This window comes from Poecile atricapillus, chromosome Z (genome assembly GCF_030490865.1).
Source record: "Poecile atricapillus isolate bPoeAtr1 chromosome Z, bPoeAtr1.hap1, whole genome shotgun sequence".
NCBI lineage: Eukaryota > Metazoa > Chordata > Aves > Passeriformes > Paridae > Poecile > Poecile atricapillus.
This window is the reverse complement of record NC_081289.1, coordinates 133,894,435-133,922,009: the sequence shown is the minus strand read 5'-3', so window position 1 is coordinate 133,922,009 and position 27,575 is coordinate 133,894,435. Positions and strand designations below refer to the sequence as shown.

The 27,575-nt window shown below is 35.0% G+C and overlaps 1 protein-coding gene across 1 annotated transcript in view; it reads left to right on the top strand.

Moving 5' to 3' along the window:
• Positions 1–27,575, top strand: part of WDR70 (WD repeat domain 70) — a 132,042-nt gene that overhangs the window by 57,181 nt on the left and 47,286 nt on the right. The window contains exon 10 of the mRNA XM_058827661.1: positions 18,473–18,647. Within this exon, the coding sequence (XP_058683644.1) occupies positions 18,473–18,647 (175 nt within the window). The remainder of the gene's footprint in view (positions 1–18,472; positions 18,648–27,575) is intronic.

Sequence of the window (27,575 nt, the reverse complement as noted above, 5' to 3'; positions counted from 1 at the left end):
AAAACTGCTGAGAACAGTAAGATAGCAATGCCAGGGCTACTACCAAGATGTTTGTATAAACTTGTGTTACAGTCTAAGCTTCAACACTGCATCTGTCTTCACAGATTTGAAGGCTAGCTGGAAAAAGCACAATTGAAAATAATTACTGATGTTTTACCATCATCTTGGGGATAATTTATAAATCTTTAATTGCAGTCTTGGACTTTGCTTGCACTTTCTAGATTTTCTTCTTAAAACAACCTGCATGCTATAAAGTGTAGGACCTGCTTTGGGGTCCAAAGTACCTACTCACCAAAAAGATCACCCTGAATTATATCTAGTTGCATCATACTACTTTAAGGGGTAGGGAATGCAAATAATATTGTGGTGAAACAATTGAGTTTGCCAGAGGAATAGTATAACTTGGAGTTCCATCTTAGGGGAAGAAATAACTCTTGCCAAGTTGTTTCAAGCACATACATTTACAGGTGTGTATACACATAGATATGCACTTACTGTGCCATATTCCATGTGAAAATGAAATAATGAAGTTTGAAAATGTTTCTTCAAGATTTTTGAGATACTTTTGTTCCCAGTACAATATTACAGTTTAGGAAAATTTTTAGAATTAATTTAGAACCTTGAGGAATACAGTTCTGTCACCTGATTTATTTTTAGTTTTATCAAGGTAAAGTTTTTTAGTACAGCAAGAAACTTGAAAGTATTTTTGTGCATCAGATTACAGTACACGTTTGAAAAATTGGTCGATTTATAAAATGCAAAATATAAAATTCACAGTAGCTCAGTACTTTCTGAAGAGTTGGCTCATTTTAGAACTGTGCAGTGAATGGAGCAAGAAGGGACAGTCTTTTCAATGGCTTTTGCAAGGTAGTTGCAATGTTCTTAGCTTAGGATGGGAAAGCAGAAGTTTTGGTGCATATATTTGCTTCTTTTATTCCAGAACACGTAGTCTTTCACTTCTCACCTGTGTTGTGCTCTGCTTTGGTTGTATGGATAAGCTTTCCTTGAAACTTGTTTCCATTCCTTTTCAGTTAGACTGGAAAAGCTTTTCTCTTACATCTTCTCTGGTTCTGGCTTACCCTGACTGAGAAAAGAGAATACTTTTGTGCAGTTCTATAAGCAGATCTATGAGGTAAATTCTGGCAGAATAGAAATGATGGGAAGTTTTAGTATTTCTATCAGCTTAACTTAATATCAAATAGGGAAGAAGACAGGAATTTGCCATTTATGAAATTGATAGGAAATTTCCCATGGTTTAGGGTCATATACAGGTTGTTGGGCAAATATTTCCATTGTGGTGACTGTTCCACAACCTTTCAGTGGCAATTTCCTCTCCTGTCTTCTCCCATGAAAAATGTATTACGTCTTTTATTGTATGAAGATGAAGTCCTTCTCAAGTATTCACTGATAATTTTAACCTATAACTCAGTTTAAAGGACTATTTTCTCATGAGATATGAATCTTATTCAAATGACCAGAATTCTTTGATTATACTAGTATTAATGGAAAGTACAATAGACTTAGTAAACGAAACTAAGATGTTTTTGTTTGATAATAAGGAAGTGAATTACGATAGACAAGGATTTATTTTGGCACATTTCCTTACAAATATAAAGTATGATTAATGATCAAATCTGATTCTATATTGAAGCTACACAGTAATGACTAATGATACTTAATATCCTATAGATCAAAACTCTGTGAAAATATTTGCCTTGTGATTTTTGATGGTTAGAATTGCAGGTAATTTCATTGTTTGAGTAATGGAATTTTAAGTTGTTCCTTTTATCAGGGTCCTCATGTTATATAAATATATGTTTTAGTTAAAATCCCACTGCTAAGTTGCTTATTTAGAGATGTGTGTTGGGTGGTTTTCATTTTTTGTGGAACAAAGTGGAACAGCCTGAAGTTGCATTTCTCAGCTAATAGTGGTTCCAAAGGCACATGGTTTCACTGGAAGATGATGAAGCCTGGAAAAGTTTACAGTTCAGAAAATTCTGTTTAAGGCTGATAAATCCCATTTTGCAATTGAGATAGAATATCATGGAAATTATGTATGGGTTTTTGTGAAAGTAATTTCTTTTGTTTATTTAATAAAACCTTTTATAAATTTTTGTATACTATCCATTAGTAACTTATAAGCAGTAAATTACATTCCAAAATCTGTTGAATTTTTTTTCTGTTAATTCCAGTAAGTTTTGTTTCTGACTTTTAAAGGATTAATCTTGTGAATACATGTGAGACATTTGTCATCTATCAGCTGGGCTAGCTAATAGGAAGAGATCTTAAAACTGATAATCTTAAGTAATCAAAACAACATGTTTCTAATGCAATTTCATAAGACTGAACTATTGCCTCAAAACTTCTTTATTTCTATAAATTATTTTAATGAAAGAAGATTTTATCAGAGGAAGTGTGAATGTATTTATAGTAAAACCTGAACAGTAAGTGTTCACTGATTCTGAGAGCATATTGGTTGGTGAGCTGGGTGAAAACAACAGCATAGGAAATCATACTCAGAGAAGAATATTTCCCTGAAAGTTCCATGGGGTTAGTTGTTTATAAGCTCTTAGTATGAAGCTGTGGAAAAGCAGATACACATATTGCAAAAATGCGTGTACACACAGAAAATGAACTTTTACTAATGGCATTGGTAGGGGAGATGATGTTAATGTTATGTTTCAGCAATACCTGTTGAGTTCTGTGTCTAGTTCCAATGACAGCTGTCTAAAAAGAATGGTAAAAGACATTGAAAAGGAAAAATGTGAGAGATGTATCCTGAAACTTCAGCTAATTCAAGAATATTCAGGAAGCTGAGTACATTTCAGTTTATTGAATTATAGCATATTAAGAGTCTTGACAATAGGAAAAAAAATTGAAACAGAGATAAAATTTGAAAACATTTTAAGGGTCTTTAAATTGTTAAAGACATAAGTTGACCCAGTAATTGAAAGCTAGCAAGGTTTGTCTATGAGAAAGAATTTCTATGTAAACAGATGTATTATGTGACTGTGGAACTATCATTAGGGAAGAAATGCAGTAAATTCTTTACCAGTTCTAGCTTTCACACAGAAATTGTGGATTAAATGTCTCTTTCAGTCCTCAGACAAACCAATAAACACAAAAAGCATCATTTAATCAGTCTGAGATTGGAATAGGCTGGGGATTCTCAGTGGTAAACACTGTGATCAAGTTTTTCATATAACTTAGCTTTTTATAGATAAAGGCTTGGTACTGAGCTTGAGTGTCTGTTAAAGGTACTCAATTTTTGAGGATAGGAAGAAATCCATACATAGTCCTTCTGAGGATGGCAGAACTGTCCATGTGGAGCTGCAGGTAGAATGTGGATCTAACAGTTTTTACAGTGCACATTAATTGGAAGGCTTTGTTCCTGTTTTAGTTGAGTGTTTTTTCTCCAAAATCTGCTTTCACAGTTTTATCAACCAATTCCTCACTGAATTTTTAGCTCATTCTCCCCCCAGCCCCAACTTCTGTCTCCAGATTATTCCCCAGTAGATAATTTTGCAGTTGTTTTGCAATAATGTAGCAATAATGTTAATTTTTAAGCTAATATTGTCATTCAAATACTTTTTAATAAAGCTTTATATTAAATGCATTTCTTTTGAGAGCGATTAGTTTGGTTTTGTAAATGTTTCTTCTCCTTGAAATCTTTCCAGATGTGTGATTTGTGAAGTCTTCAGTTTGCTAGGACAGAAAACATCTGATTGATATTCTTCAGTTTAGCTCATTAATGGTAGTGGAAACTTCTGGTCAGCTAATCTCTACAATTCAGATCCACATTCACTGGTGTCTGTATGATTTAGAACATGCTGGCAAGCATTTTAGTCTCCTGAGGTTGAACTTCTGGTGAGATAAGATGCAGATCTTCTTTTGTCATCATAAACTTACTAAACCATATACATTCCTCCTTTCAAAATAAATAATTTACTTATACTCATTTGTAGCTTTCTCCTGCTGTGTGATTCACAGTGAATTAAATGGATAGCAGAATATCAGGTCTCAGAGATGAAAAAAGGTGTCTTCTCTTTTTTGGTGGTACACACTTAGGCTTTAAAACTTAATTATACTGTCAGCATATTTATTATAAAACCTAGCAAATAATTTAACTTAAAGCAGATTTGGTGTGAGATAAAGCTAACTTTAGAACTCTTGTTCTGGTGTAATTTTTTAGAAAAAAATCTATTTTATTTCATCCAAGCTAAAAAATTCTGGATTTTTTCTGAATAATTTTTTAATTTACTTATCTCTAAGTGATGTATCATTCCAGCATCTGTTTACTCACAGCATGAACTGCTATTCCTTTGGAAGAGTTTTGTTAGTATTTCAAGAACACTGCCTTAGTATTATGCCTGTGAAAAATACATAATATAGTTGTCTTCTTGGACCACTAAATCAAAATTGACATTTAAATGGAATATATTTTTCCAGTCCTTAATGCAGCGAGGCTACCTCAGAGGACCAGAGTCCATGGTCATGACTTGTTTGCTCTAAAAACATTTTCAAGTAAATGAAGGATGTATCTTACATTTTTACACAACTCACATTGATTTACATGAAGATTGGCCATTGAGTGATGTCTCACTGTGACTCTAGAATGGCTTGGTTTTGAGCCAAACACCCATTTAGAAGGATCTAGATGACATTAATAGACTCTTAGAGAGTCATTACAGAGCTCATATACAGAGCACTGTACATGAAAAATTGCAGCATTATAATTTAGTTTCACAGATTTGGATATTTTGAGGAAAAGTCAATGTAGTTTTAAATTAGCTGTTCCACTTGGAAGCTCTATTTTTTTAAACCTTCTTCTGAAGGCTGGTACCCTTATGACAGGATTGGTGGAATGAATACTGTGAACATTCCTCATCTGCTTTGTTAGAAAGACAGTGGCTTGGTTTGAAGAACCTCTTCATCAGGTTACATTCAAATGTCTGATTTAGCAATGAAACAAACAGATGGTAACTTACTGGGCAATACCAAGTAGAAATTCAAGTAGATAGATAAAAAAGTTCAAAATGCAAATAAATATTTAACAAGTTGGTTACTTGTTTTTCTTGTTTCTGAGCCTATAGTTGGAACTTAATAATACTTCAAGTTCATGGTACTTTCAAGTGAAAGCTGAAGTACTCATGAAGTCTGCCATTTTCAAGAGTGTAAGGTGTTGGAAAAGTAGAAAATACTGCAAAGTTTCTGAAGGTGTTAGAAATGTGAAAGATTCACCCACATTTTTTGGAAAAGTACATCATGGTATGAAATGTAACTTAAATGTATTCCATGTACTTTTAGTGCCATAATCTAGTTAGACTTAAAGGTAGTAAGCCTAAGAAGCTTTATTTCTTGCAATGACTGTGAATTGGAAATCAAATGAGGCACTCCCAGACTGTTACAGATGATATTACTTAGAAGTAAATATCAAATATTTGTGACTAGTGCAACAGTCATAAAATTCAGACAAAGGGAAAGCTAGAGGTGCATGAAGAAACAAAATGTTAATGGTTTCAGAGAAACCTGATGTATGTGTGCATGCACACAAATGAACACCAAGAATAAGGAACTAATAGTCTGTACCTGGTACCTGGTCCCAAAATAAAGTAATTTTATTAGTGATATTTAAGTATTCTGTCAGTTAGAGGTTTTAAGTCTTTATCTCAGTGTTCACCTATGTAAATATAACATTTTTTGCTTCCATGCAAACCTGGTTTAACCAGTATTTTATGTAATTTGTTACTGTTTAAATACTTACATTGAAATGCCATGCGCATTGCCTAAAAACTTGTTCTCAAGAGTTGCATGAGGTAAAAATAAAGCAGAATTGGCATTTGTGAAGATCAAATTACTTAGGGGGATTTTTATATCCACTTTATTTATCCTCTCAAAGTTGATGTTTTATTTTTTTTTTTCAGACATAGCAATTCAGTTGTTTGCAAAAGTGAGGCTTAGGAATTATGTATATCAATTATGTTAAGTTGTGGTGAGTTTTTTTCTTTCTTCTGTTTCTGGAACAGTAGAATTCTCATCCTTTGGTGCAGAACCATGGTATTTTGCAGGAAGAGGTATCATTGTGGTTTTGTAGGGTTAAAGTTAAGTCACTCTTATTAAAATCTCCTGATAAGTCATAATTTAAGTCTTCGGAAAAACTTTCTCTGGAGACTTGTTTGTAATACAAGAGTGCCTTTATCAAAAAAGTTGGGTTGTCTCACAGATGTTTAGTAATTTGCACTGCACTGGCATAGTGCAGTTTGTCTCAACATATCTAAAGGTGTGAAGTCCATTACAGATCCATGAGGATGACTTCTCCTAGACTAACTTATCTGTTTATAGATACATACACGGTGCAGAGCTGATTAAGAGAGTACAGCAAATGAGCAGGCCTGGTTAAGAAGAGTTTGAATAATGACTGTACTGGCCCTTGCTGAAAGCCGTATGTTTACAAAAGGGTTAGTAAAGCTATTTTTGTCTTTATAAACTATGTGCGTTTACATTAATATTTTTGCTGAAGTTTTTCTTGATTCAAATGTTAGCTGCTGCAATAAGATTTGCAGTGTAAATGGTAAGAGCTTACATTTGAGGGCTTTTTTCAATTGACATTTTTACGGCATAAATTAATTTTTAAAGGATGCACACAGCGTCAGGTAGATCATCCTAAGAATTAAAAATTTAAATCAAAAGGGAAACTTCCTACAGTGCAGAGGAAACGTAGGACCAAAATATGCTAAATTATTGGTCTGCACTGTGAGGCCTCACCTTGAGTCCTGGGGACAGTTTTGGGTGCCACAGGATAAGGACATAAGGACACTGAATTGTAAGAGTGCAGAAGTGGGACCAAAATAGAGAAGGGTCTTGAGGATAGGACATATAAGGAGCTGCTGAAGTTGCTGAGCTTGTTCAGCCTGGAGGAGAGGAATGTTTACCTTCCTCTTGTGGGGCAGCTGGTGGAAGGTGCCAGTCTCATCTCTCTGGTCTCCAGTGGCAGGACATGAGGAAAGTTCATCAGTGGAAGTTCAGCCTGGACACTAGGAAAAGGTTCTTCACTGAGAACATGGTTGGTCCCTGTAAGAGATTCCCCAGGGAACTGGCTGGGGTTGCCATGAAGCCTGGCAGTGTTCAGTGAGCATCTGATTGCAGCTCATAGTCAGGTGGTTTAGTTTTATGTAGATCTGCAAGGAACAATGATCCCGATGGGCCCTTTCTAATCTGAGATATTCCGTGATTCTAAGAAAGTAAGAATTAAAAATTTTGCTGATGCCCTGGGTAAAAAGAAAAGATAGAGGTGGGCATTTGCACTCACTTAAAGAGTAGCTGAAGTATTAAGCATCCATGAATTCTAGCTGGGGAAAAACAAACAAAAATATTGAGAATTTTTCCTGCTGCTTGATTGACCTCTGTAGGAGTGCTCTCAGATGCAAGTTAAAATTTGATTGCTGTGGTGTGTGAGTGGGTACTTTAAATGCTCGTGCATGCAGTTAGGAAGTGGAGGCATACAACATGAAGACATGTCTTTGCAGGATTCAGGACAATGGACATAAGTTGAAGCTGGAGGTTTTGCAGATTTTCCAATCTCTCTCAGTCTCAGATTTTTCTGTCTCCCAGTAGCTCTTAAAATTGGAGATGCTGGTGACATTTGTATTTTTTTGTTGTGATTCTGGACTTAGTTCTATTCTTACTTGCTTTTGAGCAGATTCTTTTTGGTTCATAGAATTTTAGCCATAAGAAGTGTGGGTCTCTGCCAGGAGTATTCATATGTTCTAAATGCATGGTAGAATACCCTTTTGAGCTGTCTGTAGTCATAGAATAATTTAGGTTGAAGAGGACATATGGAGGTCATCTGTTTCAATTCCCTGCTTAGTGCAAATCTAACTCAGATCAGGTTGCTCAGGTAGCAGCACGCTGTGTAGTGAGCTAAAAGGTGAATTTCTGAACAGTCAGAAATATCTGGGCTTCAAGCAAATGGAAGACTAGAGGACTACAAGTAACGTATTCGAACTCTAAAGCTGTTAGATATTTTTATCAAATTAAGCTATGAAAAAAGTCACTTCTCTGCTGTTTTTTTCATTTGAAATGAAAACAAGATTGTTAATAGTATTTTCTTATTTATGTCCTGCCTTTACTATTTTTAATTCTACACATATTAAACTCAGCAAAATCCTCACAATTTTACCCCGCGGGGAGAGTATAATTAATAAGGGAACATTAATGCCTTATTGTTTATCCTTGAGAATCATAAAATTCAATACTATTTTGTCTACTAATCTATTGCTTTTAACTTTTACCTTTACACAAAAGTAAGAAAAAAATACAGGCGCTTTCTCAGTAGTGTAAGTATTATGAGCAGACCATGGTGATGATATATGAAAAAATATTCTCTATGGTTTTCCAGACAGATGTGGGACTGTATCATGTCTCTCTGGAGTTCTGAGGCTAAAACTGTAATTTGTTTTCTTGAGGAGTAGCTCTTTCCCTTTCTGAATTCATGTGAGGATGAGGGAAGTGTCTTAGACTTTGGTGGATGTTTCAGAAAATATAAGTACAAATACCTAAATTTGTATTTACCTTATGTGCTATAGTTTGTCCTGCTCTTTATAAGTAGGTCATAAGTTTTATGTGATCACACTGCACACTGTACGAAGATTGGTACTTCATACATAAAGACAGAGTAAAACTCGCCTCTAAAATTTTCTGTAGCCCAAAGTGCATAAGTAATCCATGTAGCTGAGTCAAACGTTACATTGTTTAAAACAGATTCTGTAACTTCAGAAATCAAAATACAGTTAAGACTTACAATTTGCACCCTTTAGCTGCTTACCTTTGTTAGATTGCAGTTTGTTGGTACTGGGCCTGGAGAAAATTGTCTGCATGAGATCTAAGATTACAGCAAAACTAGTTAAAACTGAAGCTTGTAGAGTCAGCTTTTTAATCCTTGACTGTTTTAATTTCAGTTGATTTTTTGCTGGTGTAATGAAGAGTTCAGCTGAGTGTTACTTCCAATTTAAATTATTGGAGTGAAAAAAAAACTTGAGATCCAAGTGAGTCTTAGCTATTTTATAGCCATGACTAATCAGCTCTTCAGAGAGCATCCTGTTTTCCTAGTGGTTAACCCCCTCCACCTTTCGCAGTATCACGCAAGACTGCTCTTGAGTCATTTCAGTTTATGCAGGTGACAGTTACTTGAACTGTCAAGATGTTCTTTAGCAGAAGTCTTCCCCTTTGGTCTTAATCAGATGTGCCCCCTAGGGAGATTGATTACATCCCAATTTATCTTTTCTAAGTGGGAGATGAGATCTCAGTTCATTGCCTGCTTGCCCTATTTGGAAAATGGCACAAAATTGTATCTACTTTCACTGTCACAACTTGCAGAATTGAATCACATAATACCTGTAATTTATCTAATGTTCTGTGTAGAAATAATGATATTTAAGTTAGATGTTGCAGGAATAGTAAATGAAGGACTTAGTGTGTGTAAAGTGCTATCCAGTCTCAGGAAAACAGCAGTGCACAGGTTTTTAAAATAGCACAGCATTAACGTAGACTTTGAATTATTATTAATTCAAAAGGATATTGACTCCTTACAGTGCTCAGTATCCTTCATTAAAATGAATGAATCTGTTACTCATTGGAATAAAATATCTTCAGGGGATAGTTCTCTAACCTAGTTAGTGCATGGTTTCCTGAAGACTTGCCTTAAGGTACCTTGCTGATTTGAACTAAAGAAATGATATACTTTAGTGCAGACATCCATGATTGCCATCTTAATGGTTGATGCAAAGATAAACAACCTTTTTCTTCAGTCAGATTTGTATGTGAAGACATCATCAATGAGAAACAAAGCAAATTAGCTGTCATTCCCAGGGAGAAGATAATTCCAAACCAGCAAGACTTTTTTCTCTTAGTGCAGTTTAGCTGCCCAAATATTTATCACTAACACAATGAAATGTATTTCAAGGAAAAATGAAAGGAAAATAGTTTAATATTTAAGGAAATTCTAAGGGAGAAAGGCTTTTAGGAACTGGAGCATGATGGTCATGTTCAGTTTTCGCCTGTACATTGGCTGTTGGGAGGAAGGCAAACAGACAGAATCCAGGAGTTAAACTTAAGAAAAAAAGTTTTTGAGAAAGAAACCATCACAACAACACAGACTGGAACCCCTAAATGAATTATTTTTAATTAAACTATTAGCCCTGCAGCTTTCATTTTCAGTACAGTATATACACCTTCAATTTGGAGACCATTTTCTCAGGCAGAAGAGACCATTTTTGGGATTTTAAACAGACCTCTGGAGCATGTTTGAGTGTTGGATTTCAGATTAGGGTTTTTTTTATTTGGTTGTCTTTTTGGAGTTTTGTTTGTTTGTTTTTTAATGCCTGAGTGATTTGCCTCCAATTCATCTTCTACAGAATTTGAATGCATTTAAGTGCAGTCTCCTCTCAGTAATAAGTCCTCTCAGTAGCATAATTTCCCTTTCATGTGTTTTATGCATAGGTTCTTGAAGGTGTTGGTTTGATTTGGTGAGATGGGGGATTGCCCCATTCTGACCTCATCCCCTAACAATTATTCTGTCTTCAGAATGCAGTCAATGTTTTTAGATTTCTTCTATTTTTCTGTGTTCTAAGCAGCACTGAATATACCATGTATGTTGAATACTAATCCTCCTTGCTTAGAAGGGAAGATTCTTACTAGTATTGCATGCCTGCATACCCTCAAGTACTGCTCTCTGTCCAGCAGTCATCTTATTTCTATTTGTTTCAATTTTACATAGTTGATTTACTTTTCACTTTCATATTCCTTCTCAGCCTTTTTTTCTGCTTGTATTTTCTTTCCCATAATAACTCTTCTTATGTTTTCTTCTGAGGTTATAAAGTCTCTCCCACAAAACCTTTTGTTTTATTTATGTTCAGAGTATTTGTTTTGATGTGAGGAAAATTCTGCTGAACATCAGTAACTGCATTGGAACTTACTATTAACTGTTAATGAAATAGACATGTAGTATCGTTGTTCTTTTTTTTTTCTTATTGAAAAATTTCCGTCATTTACTTTCTTTTTGAACTTGACCTTTCTGTATATGATTTGTGTATTAATGTCCTATACTGTCTTCCAAGGTAGTAATTACATTCAAAGCAAATTGTGGCTGTCTTAGAATTTTTAGAAAGAAAAAAAAATCTTGTGAAACTTTTAGGTCCCAGATGAAACTTACTGTTTTGAATTAAAGCATTCGGAATCTTTGAAGACTGGGTATAGCAAGGTATTTACCTGAATTTTGCTTTGGGAATTCAGTGGGAAATTCACAGTAAAGATGGGAAGACAGTATAGAGCAGAATCTTGGAATTTCTTTTATGATCCATTCTAAAATATTTCCCTTTGTGTTACTTGGTGCTCCTTCTTGAGCTTTAACTTAACAGCTGTTGTTGATAGTTAATAAATGACAACATTTAAAATGTAGAACTGGGTTTTTACTTTGCAGTATTTTGGCATTCTCTTCTGCCAATGTGATATGCAAAATATATTTGCTATAATCTTTGAGGATGACTGAATTTTGGAGTTGGTAATTTTGATTAACTGATCTGTAGATACTTTGAGGGAATCTTCAGGTTTTGAATTAATTACTTTAAAAAAATATCTGTGCAAAATTCCAAGGGATGTATTTTCCATCACTTTGTAGAGGTATGTAGAAGAGAACAGCTGAAATAGGTATGCAATCCATATACAAATATGATACCATTTTATGTACAGGATCTAATGATTAAAAGAAATGTAAAAGATGTGTATTATGTTAACTGCTTACTTGTTTCTAGGAAATTTGTTTCTACTCTTAAATTTTTGAGTGCCTTTTTGTATTGTTAGCCTGACCCAGTGGTTTAGTCTGGGAAAAAGCAAAAATTACTCAGTCCAGAAGGCTTGTGATCTTTGATTTCACTAAAAACAAACTCTTTATGCCATAAGTTAGAGGTTCTGTCAATAGGTATTCTACTGTGTCTTTACGGTATAACCTTTAAAGGGTCCCACAGACATATTGGTGGGTAACCCTTTGTGTCTGAATGGCTGTCAGCAGTGACTGTATATCATAACTCACTAGTAATTGATGCTGTTTTCCTTCCATGAATATGCTGCACAGCACTGCATTGGTTCTGAGTTCTTAGCTGAGCTAATATTACAGTTATTTGTCTCCTCTTCTAATTTAGTTTTCCTCAAATGTTGCATATATTGCCCATCAGCAGAATTCAGAATTCAGAACACCTATTCTTCATGCTCTCTCAGACATGCTTATGTGTCATTTTGAGTTGGTTGAGTTTTGGTTCCTTCACACTGGAGAATGGGAGCAGTTCCCATCCATTATTATTAGGTTTTAATCTACTCCATCCCAGTAATTAAGATTCAGCTGCTCTGGTGAATACAAATAGTGTACTTTGCAGATTTGTACTTTGTACATACAAATGATGGTAATTTCTCCTGTCAAAAAAAGGATGCCCACATAATTTGAAAATATGGAAGAATATGTTTTCACGGTTGCTTAGCTCATTTACTTTATATCACATACTTCTTTTTTTTACTCTCTTAAATGCTTCTCTTTGGCTTTATGTATCTAGGGTTTATTGAAGTGACAGAAAAGTGGAATTGTTACGAATTACTAAGTTGTGTCCATATTTTTGGCAGTTCCTTTCATAGTTTCAAAGTTTCCTTTTTATAGTTTCTATATAGTTTTCATTGTTTCCTTTCATAAGTTTCCAAGTATGGAAACTTTCTCTGGATTTCTTGACCTGTTGTGTATACAAACTTTTTCATTGCCTGGCAGGTGACTCAACCTTCCTTGGGTCCCATGTGCCCAACAGAAGAAGATTATAACTTCTGCTGAGAGAGGGCAAAAAGAGCACAATATGAAAGTTTTCTTGCTGACATAATGTTGCACCTCCATATGCAAGAAGTACATCTTAATAGAACTTTGCAGCTATTTTTTAACTAACCTCTTTACATGTTCTGCTTTATGCAATTTTCCATCATATTAATAAGTTTCTTAATTTCATTCCCTTGTATATATGTGTGTCTTATGTCATTAAAGAGATTAAAAAAAACTCTTACTGTAGGATCAGTTGCTTTTTTGTATATAAAAAGAGTCTTAATTTAACACTTCAAAAATGTGTTTTCTGTCACTGATTATTTGGTGTCATCTTGTACTGGCATGATCAATTCCATTGCCACTGTATTTATATGATGATTTTGAAGTATGTTACAGCTTTGCAACCTTATATTACACAGGTAGGCACTATAATACATTGCAAAGGTGGGCACTATCATTAGATTATAAGATGTACAACATTAAGTCTGATCTGTACTTTTAACAATAGTGTACTCTTTGCTTCTTTTTTATTTCAAGTGATAAAAATGCACCTATTTATTCAGAGTAGACTTAACATATTAAATGCCAATAAAATTCAACATTGTGCCACAGTTTTCCAGTCCAGTAGAAATAGAGGAGGTGGGATGGATGAAAAAGCTTAGTGGAATTTGGCTGGTCTGGCTTTTGAAGTAAGCATTGGTTCAGTTCTTGAATTTCAACTGATTGTATTAGGACAGTGTCTGTCTGACTCATGACAGAGAAATTTTCTGTGCTTGCAGTCTGGGAAATGCAGCTACATAACTATAATAATTTGTGTAATGCAGTGGCATTGCCAATAATTAATTTTATTAGAAATTTTAACTTAGCAATAACATCATAAGAACATGAGAAAAAGGGAGAAAAATAAAGAAAAAACATTTTTTGAGGAAAAAACCTGCCAAAACCTCCACTTGAACCTCAGTAATTAAATTAGTTGTTTATTATGTGTCATTTAACTTCTCAGTGGTCACGAAAATATCCACAGTACCTTTCCAAAAGAACATTCCCCTCCTAATCCAAGTTGCTTTGAATTGCTCTTGGCAAATATAAGAACTTTACAAGATCACTTTTGCAAAATCTGTTTTGCAGATGTGGAAACCATCATTTAAAAAGTTAAATTTAAACATGTGTATGTGAAGCCTTTTTCATGGATATTTGAATTGAAAAGGAATTTGTGAAAGAGAAATCATAAATGTCGATGGGACTGCTTATCGTTCAATGTATTAAAACTTGATGTAATGAGCAAAAAACAGTATATGTTAAAAGTATAGTTCAAAAAAATCCCTATGTCTAGAAAGAAAAAACTTTCATTAAACATAGTTTGTTCTCATGTGGGAAAAAAGACTCATTCAGGAAATGTTTTTCTTTTGTTTTTACTTGAGTTCAAAAATACCTTGATTCTGCCTATCAACAGATAAATATTAATATTACACTTCTGCTAAGTGGTGCAACATAGAGCATAAAACTGTTATTGTTTCATCTCCCACTTTTTTACTTCTGAGGAGATACTCTTAGGAAGAGAGTTTTTTTGAACGAAATGAGTGTCCTGGAAATTATCTGATTGATGCAGGGGTAAAAGTTTTTACTCATTTCAACACAAGCAACAGACTGATCTCAGAGAACTTAGGAAATAAAAATAGAACTTCTGTAATATAATCTCATTTATTTTTTCATTATATCTGAGGAAGAGGAAATCATTAAATGGTACAAAATATTTCAAAAGAAAACCCCAGAGTCATAATTACACGTAATGTATCCTGAGTTGACTGTTATATGGTATGCTGATTGAGGGTCAGTAGCAGAAGGGGAGACAATATATGGAAGCAGTCCATATATTTTTGCCATAATGCCAATTTAAAGACATATTACCTGAAAGTAAATGGTTTGGGTTTCTATGCTTCTTTACCTTTTTATCTCCTTTCCTTCTGACTACAATGGGAGGAGTTAGATGTTAGTCACAGTATCACAGGATGGTTTGGGATGGAAGAGACTGAAGAGGTTGTCTAATTCCAAACTCCCCTCTCTTCCAGCCAAGTTCAGGGATGCCACCCACTAGACCAGGTTGCTCAGATCCTTGGCCAAGCATATCTTGAACATTTCTAAGGATGTGACATCCACAACTTCTCTGGGCAACCTATGCCAGTTTCTCGCATTGTCACAATAAAGGATTCATTCCTAATATTGATCCTAAATCTCTCCTCCTTCAGTTTAAACTGTTCCCCTTTGTGCTATCATTATCTGCTTGTGTAAAAATCACTTTCCTTCTCTTTTACAAGCTCCCTTTTAGTACCTGAAGTTGCTTTCGGTCCCCACAGAGCCTTCTCTTTTCCTGTCTGAGCAGACCCAGCTCTCTCATTTTCTCATAGGAGTTGTGCTCCAGGCCCCGATCCTCATTGTTGCTTCCTCTGGACTCACTCCAATAGTTCCATGTCTTTTTTATGCAGAGACCCCAGCTCTGGATGCTCCAGCTGGGTCTCAGCAGAGCAGAGCAGAGGGGCAGAATCCCCTCCCTCCCCTGCTGCCCACGGGGCTCTGGATGCAGCCCAGGACACGTTTGGCTCTCTGGGCTGTGAGTGCCATGGCCGGGGCATGTCCAGCCACAGGATCAGTTAGGTTGGAAAAGGCCTCTGGGATTGATTCTAGACTGTGGCCCAACACCACCATGGTCAGCCAGACCATGGCACTCAGTGCAATTTCCACTCTTTCCTTAAACACCTCCAAGGATGGTGACTCTACCACCTCCTGGGGCAACCCATTCCAGTGTCTAATCACCCTTTCTGTGAAGAGATTCTTTCTAATGTCCAGTGTAAACCTTCTTTCATTCCAGTCAAGGTATGTCTCTAGGGTCCTTCAGTGATCCCTTCTTCTACTCTATAACTGGTCTGAGGGAAAATATAAAACATACATACTTTACAAATGACTCCTCATGTTTTAGTTGGTGGTGATTCAGTCAGAAACCATGCTAAGCTGAAAGTTTGCACATAGTATTATGAGATGTGTTTGCAATAAGATGGCCATTTTAAAATAGGAAGTGTTTCCATAAAGAATAAAAATACTTAAAAAATCTTATGTGAAAGAAGACATTAAAGAGCTCAGTCTTAGCTCAAGAATTGAGGGCTCTCTGGGAATGACTGACAGATTTGTAACTAATATATAGGTGGTTTCTTACAAAATATTTACTTCAGTAGAAATTTTTTTTCATTACGTTCAGTAGCAGCAAGGCAACAGCAAACATATGTTCAGTATGAGAACATTAAGAAAACTTTGAGGGAATATTAAATATATACTATAGGCTATGTGGGCATTTTTGACAGGGCATGTAACTCATGTGTGGGATTGTGGCCAACTGTCTGCAGCAGAAGCAGCAGTTCAGAGAACTTGGATTTTTCAATTGACCTGCTTATATTACAGCTGATTTAGGGCTCATACTTCTTCGAATGGATTTTGTGAGGAATAAGAGTATACAGGTGCATCTTCTTCCTTTACAGTGGAAAGATAAAATGATAAAAAGGTTTCAGTATGTTCTTAGTGTAGCCAATTTCTGAGGTTTTGACAGGATATTGAGCCCTAAAAAGTGGAAACTGAAGGCTTAAAAAAAGTCATTCAATGCCAGCAGAAATAAAGAATTAGGATGGTAAAGGATTCTCAATAGATTGTTTCTGGAATTACATCTGAGATCCTTGTGAAGCATCTGGAATGAAAGGGGAAGGCAGGCTCTGAACTTCCCTGCACATAACTGTGTTTACAGATGCACCATCTGAGAAGGGGTGTGCCAAGGCAGTGCTTGGGAACTTGCACTGTAAGAGAGGACAGAACAGTAGGTGATGGGCACCACTGAAGGAAGAAGAGAAGCTGAAGGTATAGGACAGTCAAATGAGATTTTGGAGGAATTGAATATTATGAAGTAAAAGGAATGGAAAAAGACTCAAGTTTTGAGCAGATATCACTGTGGGAGAAAGTGAGAATGAAAGGCAGGAGACTGAGGTGATTATTGACAACGCAAGAAGATGAAAAAGGGAATTTCAGAATCATATATAATGGTTGATGATGAAAGTAATTTTTGAAGATCTTCTAATCAACCTAATCATAATTGTGATATAATGCTTCATTTAAAATAAAAATAATAGCTAAAACCACCAAACAACAAACCAGACAGAACCTCAAATCCAGTCTAATCATCAAAACACTTGAATGTCTTATGCGAGAGCTCCAAAGAGAGCAATGAAGTGGTGCCTTACAGACAGGAGATTTGAAGACTTTGAAAAATTAAACTAACCTTGGCTTTATTATGGACAACAGGAGATTAATTCTACTTACTCATTCTAAGTTCCAGTTACCGGTTTCTCATTACTGTCATTAAATGTGCAATTAATTGTAACCTCTCTGAGGTATGTCCAGCTCATTTTCATGTCTGTTTTGTTCTAGAATTATTTATAGGTCAGCTCTGTGGCCTGTCTGGTCTTGTAGCTCTGATGGAAGTTCCTAATGTTGTGCTGTGGTATCTTGTCTCATTGTGGAGAAAGGGCAGCCTCTGTTAAAGTTGTATTTGCTTTGCTAGAGACCAGTGAATTATGTGCTGTTGGATCATAGGCAATGTTTGTATAGTCTAAACAAATGGGGTTGTCTTGAGAACCTTGAGACTTTTTCTTTCTAAATGAATGATCTTCCTTGCTTTGCCAAATTCTGAAACTCTTCTCTGCATTAGATGCCAGAAGAGTTTTGAATTTTTATATGGAAAGACCTCAACATATTAAATGGACAGAAAACATTTGTATCTAAGACAGTTTAAAGGGTCCACCTGTATAGTGTTTTAGTTCTCTCTCATTTGGATGTTTTTCTGTATCTAAGGAACAGTGAAGATCCAGGCAGATAGTCTTTTTCCATTAGAAGGAGAAAGGATGTATTTGTTTTGCTAATAATGTGGGAAAAACTCAACTTGAAAAAACAATATTGCATAAATGAGTCATTCTAAAATATCTGAAGAACACTTTTATAACAGAACTCTTAAGACCTTCAGGATTAGTGGAATAGAACTACAGTAAAATTACAATTAAGGTTTAAAATGACTTTTAAAAATGAAGTGTGAAGAATAACCAGCCAGTTAAAAGCAGAATATTCAGTTGTTGTTGTCTGAATAGTTAAGAAATCTGTTTAAGTTATGGATAAGCATTCCATGCCTATTTCCTGAAGTGTTCATTCATTGTAGAGAACTGAATACTTTCCACTTCTTGATTTCCAGTGGCAGTGGAGATTATGTAGTACCTGTGTATTAAATTTTTCTTATCTTCCAAATTCTAAGTTATTTAAGTATTTTCATGAGAGTTTGGGGAAAAAGTGTTTTGGTTTGGGTTTTTTTTGTGTGTTTTAAAATTTTTTTTGAACTTCAGATGCATTTTAGTGAACATGATGTTTCTTACTTGAAAAGTTGTCCTCATATCTTAAATGCTATTTTGCCATTACAGCTTAATTTGAACAATATTATATGCCATCTGTGCTGGAAAAGGTGTTTGGTGTTATCACAAGAAGAACTATTTTATATATATTAACAGTATCAAAAACAACTCTTTTTTTAAACTCTTTTTTCAGAACTGTGAGGACTTGGGATGTTAACAATGAAAAAAAGCACAAAAGTGTATTTAAGCCACGATCAGTTCAAGGTAAACGGGTGATTCCTACGACTTGCACATACAGCAGAGATGGGAAACTTATTGCAGCTGGTTGTCAAGATGGCTCGATCCAGATCTGGGACAGGAATATGAGTGTAAGTCCAGTTTTAATAACAGTATATGTTTCTATTGTTTCAAGTGTAAATGTTGAAGCAGATAAAATCAGTTTTGGTACTTTTATATTTTTATTTATTTCCTCTCCTCTCCCCTCTGTCCTGAAAACCAAATAACTCATAGGCATGAGTTTCTTCTGCCTTTCACAACAGATCATTAAGTGGGCTACTACTAAGTTCAAAATTCTGGGAAAACTCTTGGCAGTCTGTGTCAGAAAAAGCTGACCAAATATCTGTATCTAGATTATTATTCATTTAAGATGGAATGCTTGTGAGAAAAGCTGTAATTTATTGTTGTTACATAATTTATTTGAGATATTGAATATATTGAGGAGTAGCTCTTAAAACTCAATACCGAAATCAGTCATTAATCCATATAATAGGTAGAGAAGAACAGCATCTAAATGGGTGAGGATAAGGCCAGTGCTGCACATTAAATGGCAAATGTTCTTGTATTAGGTAATGCGTAAAAATTAACACTGAGGCAAACTTGAACCATTTATGTAAATGCATTGTGGTCAGAAAGAGGATGGAAACTATTTCAAACTTAGCAAAATTAGGAAATGTTTCTGTTCATATTGAACTAAACAATTGATTTCCAGTAGTTATGACTTGACCTGACAAGTATAATTCTTGCTACTACTTTATAATTTGAGGCTTAGAGCATTCAGTGCTCACTCTTGCTTTCTATAGTACAATTTACAAACCAGTCCTGTTCCAAGAATTTAATTTTGTAATGTCAAGTGCAAATTCACCAGGCTAAGCTTTACTGCTTTGAAAAATAATCATCCTAGTATATCAACCATATCTTCTCTTTATGCCCATCTTATGCAAAGAAGATACAGTGGGATAAATACCAATGGCATGAATTGGAGGAGAAAATAGAAATAGGTTCAATGAGGAAATGAGGCAAGAAGAGCAGTATCATGAAACTAGTGCCATAAATCTCTGAAAGCTGTACAATTCCAGTAGGATGGTTTTGTGGAAGTAAAGCTGAACTAGTACAGGTTATATGAGTCTGTTCAACTTCATATTTCAAAATATTTGATTTTAAAAAGGAAAACAGACAATCTGGGCAGCTTTTTACAAAGATTTAAAAAGATTTGATTGCTGGAGGCAGGAGGAAATGTATAGATTTAAAAGGAAAAGCAAGCCTGTGGATCATACTCAAAGTACAGCCTGTATTTTGGGATTGTAATCTATTTTTATTTCTGTTTTTATTTCCACTATAAACCTAGTAAAACTTCCTAATGGCACAAAGCTTGAGAATTCATCCTGAGTGTAAACTTGGTCTAACAGAATAATAAATTTTTCAGAGACTGGCTTTCATCACCTGTGTATGTTGTTTATTTTAACATATACAGTACTGAAATATTAAGCTTTCTGGTGTAGTTTTAACAATAGTGCTCTTGGTAGTCTGCTTTTTCATGTGCTTTTCCTTTTGAACTTTTCTGTGTCTGTAAGATGACATATTGCAATGCTGATTGAGTGCAGTTTAAGGTGATTATGAGTAATTTAAAGATATATCCTGTGCATTTTGTGCAATTTCCAACGGGTGACCCCTGTATAACAAGAAAAGACTAAACTGATTTTGTAGTGGAAATTAAGTTTGTGGTGTTCTTGGGTTTGTATTTTTAATGTCTAAAGAATTTTTGTCTTTGTTAATTTCATTAAGAAGTGTGCAAGATTTTTGGGTAAAGGAGCAGGTAAATTGGATTTTTAGTGGTGTTCTTACCTAAGACTTCTGGTGTCCTCTGGAGATCCCTGTATACAGTTAGAATCAAGTGTTTCAAAAGGCATCTTGATTAAACAATTATAAAAAACTTTCATCTTATATTTGGGGATGGGGAAGGGATAAGAAAAAAAAATTCAAATGGAACATGTGTTCATCATAACAGTTAGAAAGAAGAGGATGAGACTGCTGCAGTGGAATGGTGTAAGCACTTACTGGGCTGACAGGATACAGAGATACTTGCAAAGGTGAACAAGAAAATGCTAAGTTAATACAAATTGATGCAGTTCTTGGGGTACAAATTGTATGTGACACGGGAAAATGGGTAAAGCTGTCTAGGATAGAGGTGTGAGGGCTAAACTTCCTGAAGAAATATGTGGTAGAAATATTAACTTCTGATTTTTGAACAGAAAGGCTGTAATTCCCATCCAGCAAATACCATTTGGTTCTGTTAAAACAAGAGAAGAGCCTTATGTATATAGATTTTGCTGTGCTACAGTACAACTTACTTTCAGGTCAAAATTAAGAGAGCATTTGTGTTTATCTTAACAAGACTCCATTGAGTCAGTAGTAAAAGTCACTAGTGTTTGAAAGCAGAAAATAATTGCCATGTTTTCTTATTCTTGATCAGTTTGGAACGATTCTGACATTGTTATTTATCCTGTGTGCTTTGTCCATATGCAGATGGAAGGATATACTCAGGAAGGTGTTTAAAATTGACTGTAGCTTACTTGACTGTACTGGTATGACTGAGATGACCCAGTAAAGGTGTGTTGTGACTGTCTGAATTTGATTTTGCTTTTGTGCAAGAATGTAAATGACATTTCAGCTCTGGTCTTGAGAGCCCAAATCACTGTTCCTGCATATGGTGGTAACAGCACAAATGAAATCCATGAAAATTGTCCATTGAGATTCTGGCTCACACTGTGAGTACCTGTTTCCTGGTTGTCTGTGAAGAGTTTTGGGTGCATTTATTTTTGAGTACAAACTACTGTCAAACACAGCAGGGGGGAGTTTCTACTTTCCCATGGACAAAGGCTCATCGATGCAGCCCAGAATCACAGGATTGGTCAGGTTGCAGTGGGTCATCTGCTCCAACCTCCCTACTCAAGCAGGACCATCCCAGAGCACATGGCAGAGGATTGTGTACAGATCATTCTTGGATATCCCCACTGAGGAAGACTCCACATTCTCTCTGGGCAGTCTGTTCCAGTGCTAGGTCACTGCACAGTAAAGAAGTTCCTCCTCATGTTCAGGTGCATCAGTTCCTCCTGTTGCCTTTTGTTCTATTGAAGTCTGAAGCAGCAGTTCCAAGGGCAGAAGTGAATACCCCAATAGGAAATAGGGTCTGATGATGCCCTTTCCAACAGCAAAAGGGGCACTCAGAAGCAGGCACAATGGGGTAGTCTTGGTGGGAAGTCATTACTGTACCACTTTGCAAGACAGAAGCTACCCCACAAATCTCCTTTGCCACTGTACTCATAGTATCTGACTGCTGGTATAGGTTTTTTTATTCTCTGCTTCACACATTACTTGTTATACCTATCTAAAGGAATCATACCAATGATTCCATCGAAGGGCAAAGAAATAAAAAATGAACCTGTTGTGTGGTGGCATCCCCATCACCACAGACACATGACCTGTGTTGTACACTGCTCCACACTGTAGAACTTAGTCTAGAATGGTGTGATTAAATAATTCTTGATTTTTAATTGAGGAGGACAAGATTTTCTCTATGTCATATTTTATCCATCCTGCTGAAGTCAAAGTCGCTGTTTGTTGTAAGTCATCTTCATCAGTTGTTTTTTTTCCAAGCCACTTTTGAAACACCTCAATATCTGCTTTTTTTTTTTGGTTTTTTTTGGTTTTTTGTTTTTTTTTTTTGTTATGTTGCTGTGCCTAGGGAGTGATTTTGGTGTGTGATCAATTCACTTCTGACTAGTAATGATCACCATGAATGTTTCATTCAATTTTTTACTTCCACTCCTTTTTGGTATGATTCCAAATCTCCCAGCTGTGTGCAGTGAGAGTAAAAATACTTTTGGAACTTTCGGAGGAAGATTTTTTTTCTTAATTCATGACACTGACATTGGTAACTTGCTAGTGCTGAAGTTAGCCAAATGCATTCCAGTTCTGCCTTGCCTTTTTCCAAACTTCCTCAGCAGGATCATGATCCATTATAATCACCTGCCTTAGAGGATTTTTTTTTGTTTTGTCATAAATCTGTGTTATTTTCTCACATATGTTATTTTGTCAGTGCATGTTTTTTTCTTTAAGGTTCATGTACATGTGCATTTACAGTGCACATTAGCAGAGCGATCTGTCAGCATATTTGAAATATTATGAACACTGTCAACTTGGCTTAAAATAACAGCTTCAAAGGACATAAAAAATAACTTCCTTCAAACTTTGAATGAATAGTGGAAACAACAGTGTGAAATAGTCAATCATAACGCAACACATTAGAACATTCTCAATTTAAATGTTCTGAGACATGGAGAAAAGTGTCTGGCGAATACGGAGAGTTGAAGAGCATTAGTGGTCAAAAATAAGATAGGACCTTGAAAATTGCTGGTTCACAGGGCAGTGCAGTTAAACAACTAGTTAAACAACAAAGTTTACCTGTAGTTCATATAAGTTCAAATTCCTCATCTTGCCCGTGCTTGCCCATTCAGAGCTTTTTGCAAGCCTGCGGTTGTACATATTTCTGAACAAACTGATTCACAGAGTCAATCTTTAGCATCTAGAATGCAGTGTCTTGTCATCAGTAAAACTTTGTGTGCCTGATTTTCCTGTCCAGAAATGGGAGACACTCATTCATAATAATGGGGAAAGACTGAAGTAATTTTTGAAACATATTGTGAGTTAAAATTGAAATCTCTTCAATGAGCAGAAAACCTCCCCTCATTTTCCACAATAAGCAGGAAAGGATTAAGAAATAAGATTAGTTACAAATAGGCTTTTTTAGGGTAAAAAGCTACACTGCTTCGATAGCCTTCCTTAATCTTTTAAACCACCTGATGAGGCTACCTGTTACACAGATTTTCTCCTTGAGCTTTTCCTGGGTGTGTTCAGCACAGGAGTGCATGAACAAGTTCTCTGTGTATGACAGGCTGAATCATGTTCCACAGTTTCACACATCACCTATTTTATGGTATATCATGGCAGCTGTGATACAGAAATGTTAATAAGGATGTAGGAGAGGCAGAGTTTGCAAGAAAAGTGGTCATGTCTTTTAAATGCCTTTGAGAAAATAGCTTGTATCCTCAAAATCTTGTCTGTTTTTTTTCTAGCATTTCTAAATTTGAGTAGTTTTTATAAGCTTTTATTTATCTACTGGCTGCACTGTAAGTAGTAAAGAATTAGTTTTGACAAATACCTCTGTAATAGGTTTGTCTTGTACATCTGTAATAGGTTTATTTTTTTATGTAGTGCAAATCTGAACATGAAAGATACCATGTTTTGTGATTTTCACATAATTCTCATTAAGAAAATTGATTCAGTGCTCATGGAAACATTTTTATAGTGAGTGATTAACTTCTATGTTTTTACTTTCGTGTTTCATAGAAGACTTAGCTGTAGGTTTAACTCTATTCTTCAGCTCAAAAACGAGCATTTGATACAATAGTGCCAAATTACTGCTTTGCTAGCATTTTCTTTTCCCCTGGTTTTAAAACCATGCTCTGGTTTTAAATTGCTAGAATAATTTATGTATTTTGATCAGTTTAAATTACTTAGCTAAAGCTTAAAGTGGTCTTGCAGAACTTAAAATTCAAAATTATATTGAATTTAAACACTATAATAATGTACTACCTACATGAATTTTCCCAAAAGTGGTGTGATCAAATGGTAATCCCAATAACCTGTTCTCCACATGCCCTTAAGCCACCTTATCCTCAAAATATAAGGGAAGGAAAAGTGGAATGTCGCAGTATGCCCTGAAATGAAACAGATCTGAGCTCTGTACATTTTAATTACAAATAGTCACGTTAAAAGTATTTTCCAAATAATTGCATGATTTATAGATGTAAGATAAATACATTTCTATATTTAGTGATGGTTTGCTTTGAAAGGGTTTCTGTAAGCTTTAGTTTTGTGGTGTGCTGTTGGAAGTTTTAAGGTAGAGTTTATAGAGACTAAAGGTTTCACAAGTACTGGAGCCATTTTGAAAAAAATACTATACAACTAAAGACCCAGATTTAGATGAAAAATTATTATGTGAGGTTTTTTTTGTTTGTTTGTTTTTGTTTCGTTTTTTTTTTTTGGAATGGGCATCCAAGTCCAAATTTTATTTGGAAATTTTTTTTTCAAACTTTATTTTGGTGCTATGATGGTTTGATGTTGCCAAGACTGAGTAATCAAAACTAGTGTAAGATCTGAGACTTGCTGTTAATATTTTCCCATTAATTGGAAGGTCGTTTGAGGGTATTTATACCCATGTGTTAGGAAGTCAAGGTTGTTGAATCTTTGCACAGTTACAGGATTCATTTTGCATATGCTGACATACAAAAGACATGGCTGTCAGTAATAAATTCCTGGAATGTCTTATGTCTGTCCACTAGAAAACTTTACTATACATATGCCTTTTTAGATGCAGTTCCTACCAGTTCATTGTGTGTCTTTGGCATATTGTCCATCCCAGCATTAGAGAATTATGCTTTTTTCACACCAGCTAAGTTTTACTAATATTTTTTCACCATGGAATATTCACTTATCTATTTAGATGATTTTTTTATGTATAGAATTTGATGTTTATATTGATATCTCTACAGCATTAAAAATACTCCAGTGAAATGTCAATATTTAATAGAAGTAGTTTACAATGACTGTTCTTAAATTTGCTGAGTATCACTACTACAGCTAAACAGCAGGGAAATCTTCCAGTTTCCCCCAAGTATGTAACATGCTTCGTGCTTTGAAGAGGGCAGTCTGGCTACATCTGGAAATTTCTTGTGTAAATACAAGATGAAGGATATCCAAATATACTATATTCCCCTTTCAAACTTAAGGTAAGTTTTCCATATCCATAATATTCCACCCTTTCATTCCATATGTATATGTGCCAGACCTCTGTTCCAGAAACTGGAAATCACACACAAGCTTGCCAGCAGCAAATATTAACAGATTCATATATTATTCCTTTTTGTATACGTCTGGGTTAGCCAGTACATCACTATCTGTACCCTGAAGCCAGCCACAGTAAAGACTCTGACAATCATATGCTGAGATAAAATGTACCCTGCTGTATTTCTAAGTGCATTTCTTTCTTACGTAATAAACAGTTTATAGTTAAGAACTATCTAAATGTTTGCACTATCTAATACAGTGATGAAAGGCAATTCTAAATCGTGAAGTCTGTCACAGCCCAATGAAAATAGGTTAAAGGATTTCACTTTGGATTCATGTATGGTTAAAGGAAAAAGGCTTATCCCACAAGGATTATATATATCTCTCTTTGGTTTATTATTTAGAAAACTGAAAGTAGAACTTACGGAAGTAATGTCAAAATTGCAACTTGAGAAGAATAGGCATTATAGCAACATGATTGGCTTTATTAATATTGTTGTGCTATTAATAAAACATAAATTATGTGACAGAAATAGATGAAATAATGAAAAATAATGGAAAAAGATAAAAGAGCCTTCTTGAGATAACTTTGTTAGAGAAAATTTTCCTTTTTTGCAGAGGCAAAAACTGGAAAATACAAATACTACATTCTGATTGAACAAGAAGTAAGCTCCAGAGTAGTTTGGCTTATCAGAAATGGCTTTTAGTTACTGCAGTATATGCATTGCTCAAGCAAGATGAAAACTTCAGTGGTCTAGGGTCTGATAGGGTTTGTAAATTATGAAAAGACTGTTGTGCTTGATGTGTATATTAGGAAGTTAGTTTTGCCTCCAAATGTATCTCACTGTTTTTCATAGTAGGTCACTATTTCTTGAAGCTTGTGAGGAGATGAGCAGCAGGATTATACTGTGAATTTCCTAAAAGCAATGAAAAGTGCATTTCTGTACAACTCTCGGTCGTTAAGTTTGCTTTATTAGAGAAGCCAAAGACTCCCACATTTTAAAATATTTAACAAAAGGAAAACTGTTACAGCTTGAACAAATGAATTACAGCCGTAAGAGGTAGGAAGTGGCTTCTGAGCCATGGAGCGTAAAGGTTTGCAGGAGATAAGTTATACTGAGGCATAGCTTTTGTATGTAACATTAGGTTACATCCATTTAACTCAGGAAGTTTGATAAAGAACCTTCTTTTCTCTACAGAAAGAACAATTGATTCATGGTTATATCATTAAAAGTTGCATTTCTGTGGAGATAACAGTTTAAATAATTGGCCATAATATACTAGACCAATTCCTAAAGAATGTAATTTCAAAGTTCTTGTTAACTTTAATTGAAAATATTTAAATGTCATTTTTAGAGAATTTATAGTAAGATTATAAGCCAAACAAGTTATTTTTTTACCCATGATTATCAATGAGAAGATAAACTGTACAGCTAAAACATATCTTGGCAGCAGGTACAGAACTAAACCAATCATATGGAATTAAAAGTATTTGTAATAATATTCTGTAAGACATTATTTTGTAAGACAGCTTCAGTGACAGACAGCTTCAGGTTTCTTGCAACTTTTGGTATAAATCTCATCATTAAAACCTGACTGAATATATGTGAGGCTTTCTTCATAAGTAAGCAAAACTACTTCCAGTGGAAAATATTTTAAAATATAGGGGTTTTCTTCATGATCTCCCTATTTCCTAAAGTTTGTTTTCAACAGATGTTAGTGCTAAACAGTTAGCAGAGAGGGTGGTGAAATAGGTGAAGCATTGTCCAGCTGTGTTTTATTTAATGTATGACTGCAATGATACTACACAGACTGAAATCAGATACATCTGTGAAACAGCTGCTTTCCTTAAACCAAGTTCTAAATTTCTCATGAGATAGAGAACTAGACTTGGAGTTGGATAACTACCTATGTGTTTCATGCATTATGTGTAAATACATATACAATGTGTCTAAGTATGTCCAGAGACTTATAATGACATTCTAGTTCAATAGACTTTCTGAATGTGTATAATAATTTTAAGCAATAATTTAAATAATGTATTCTTAGATATTTCAACATGTGTAATTTTCATTTAGATTAAGCAGTATGTGGAGTTTTTAAAAAAATTC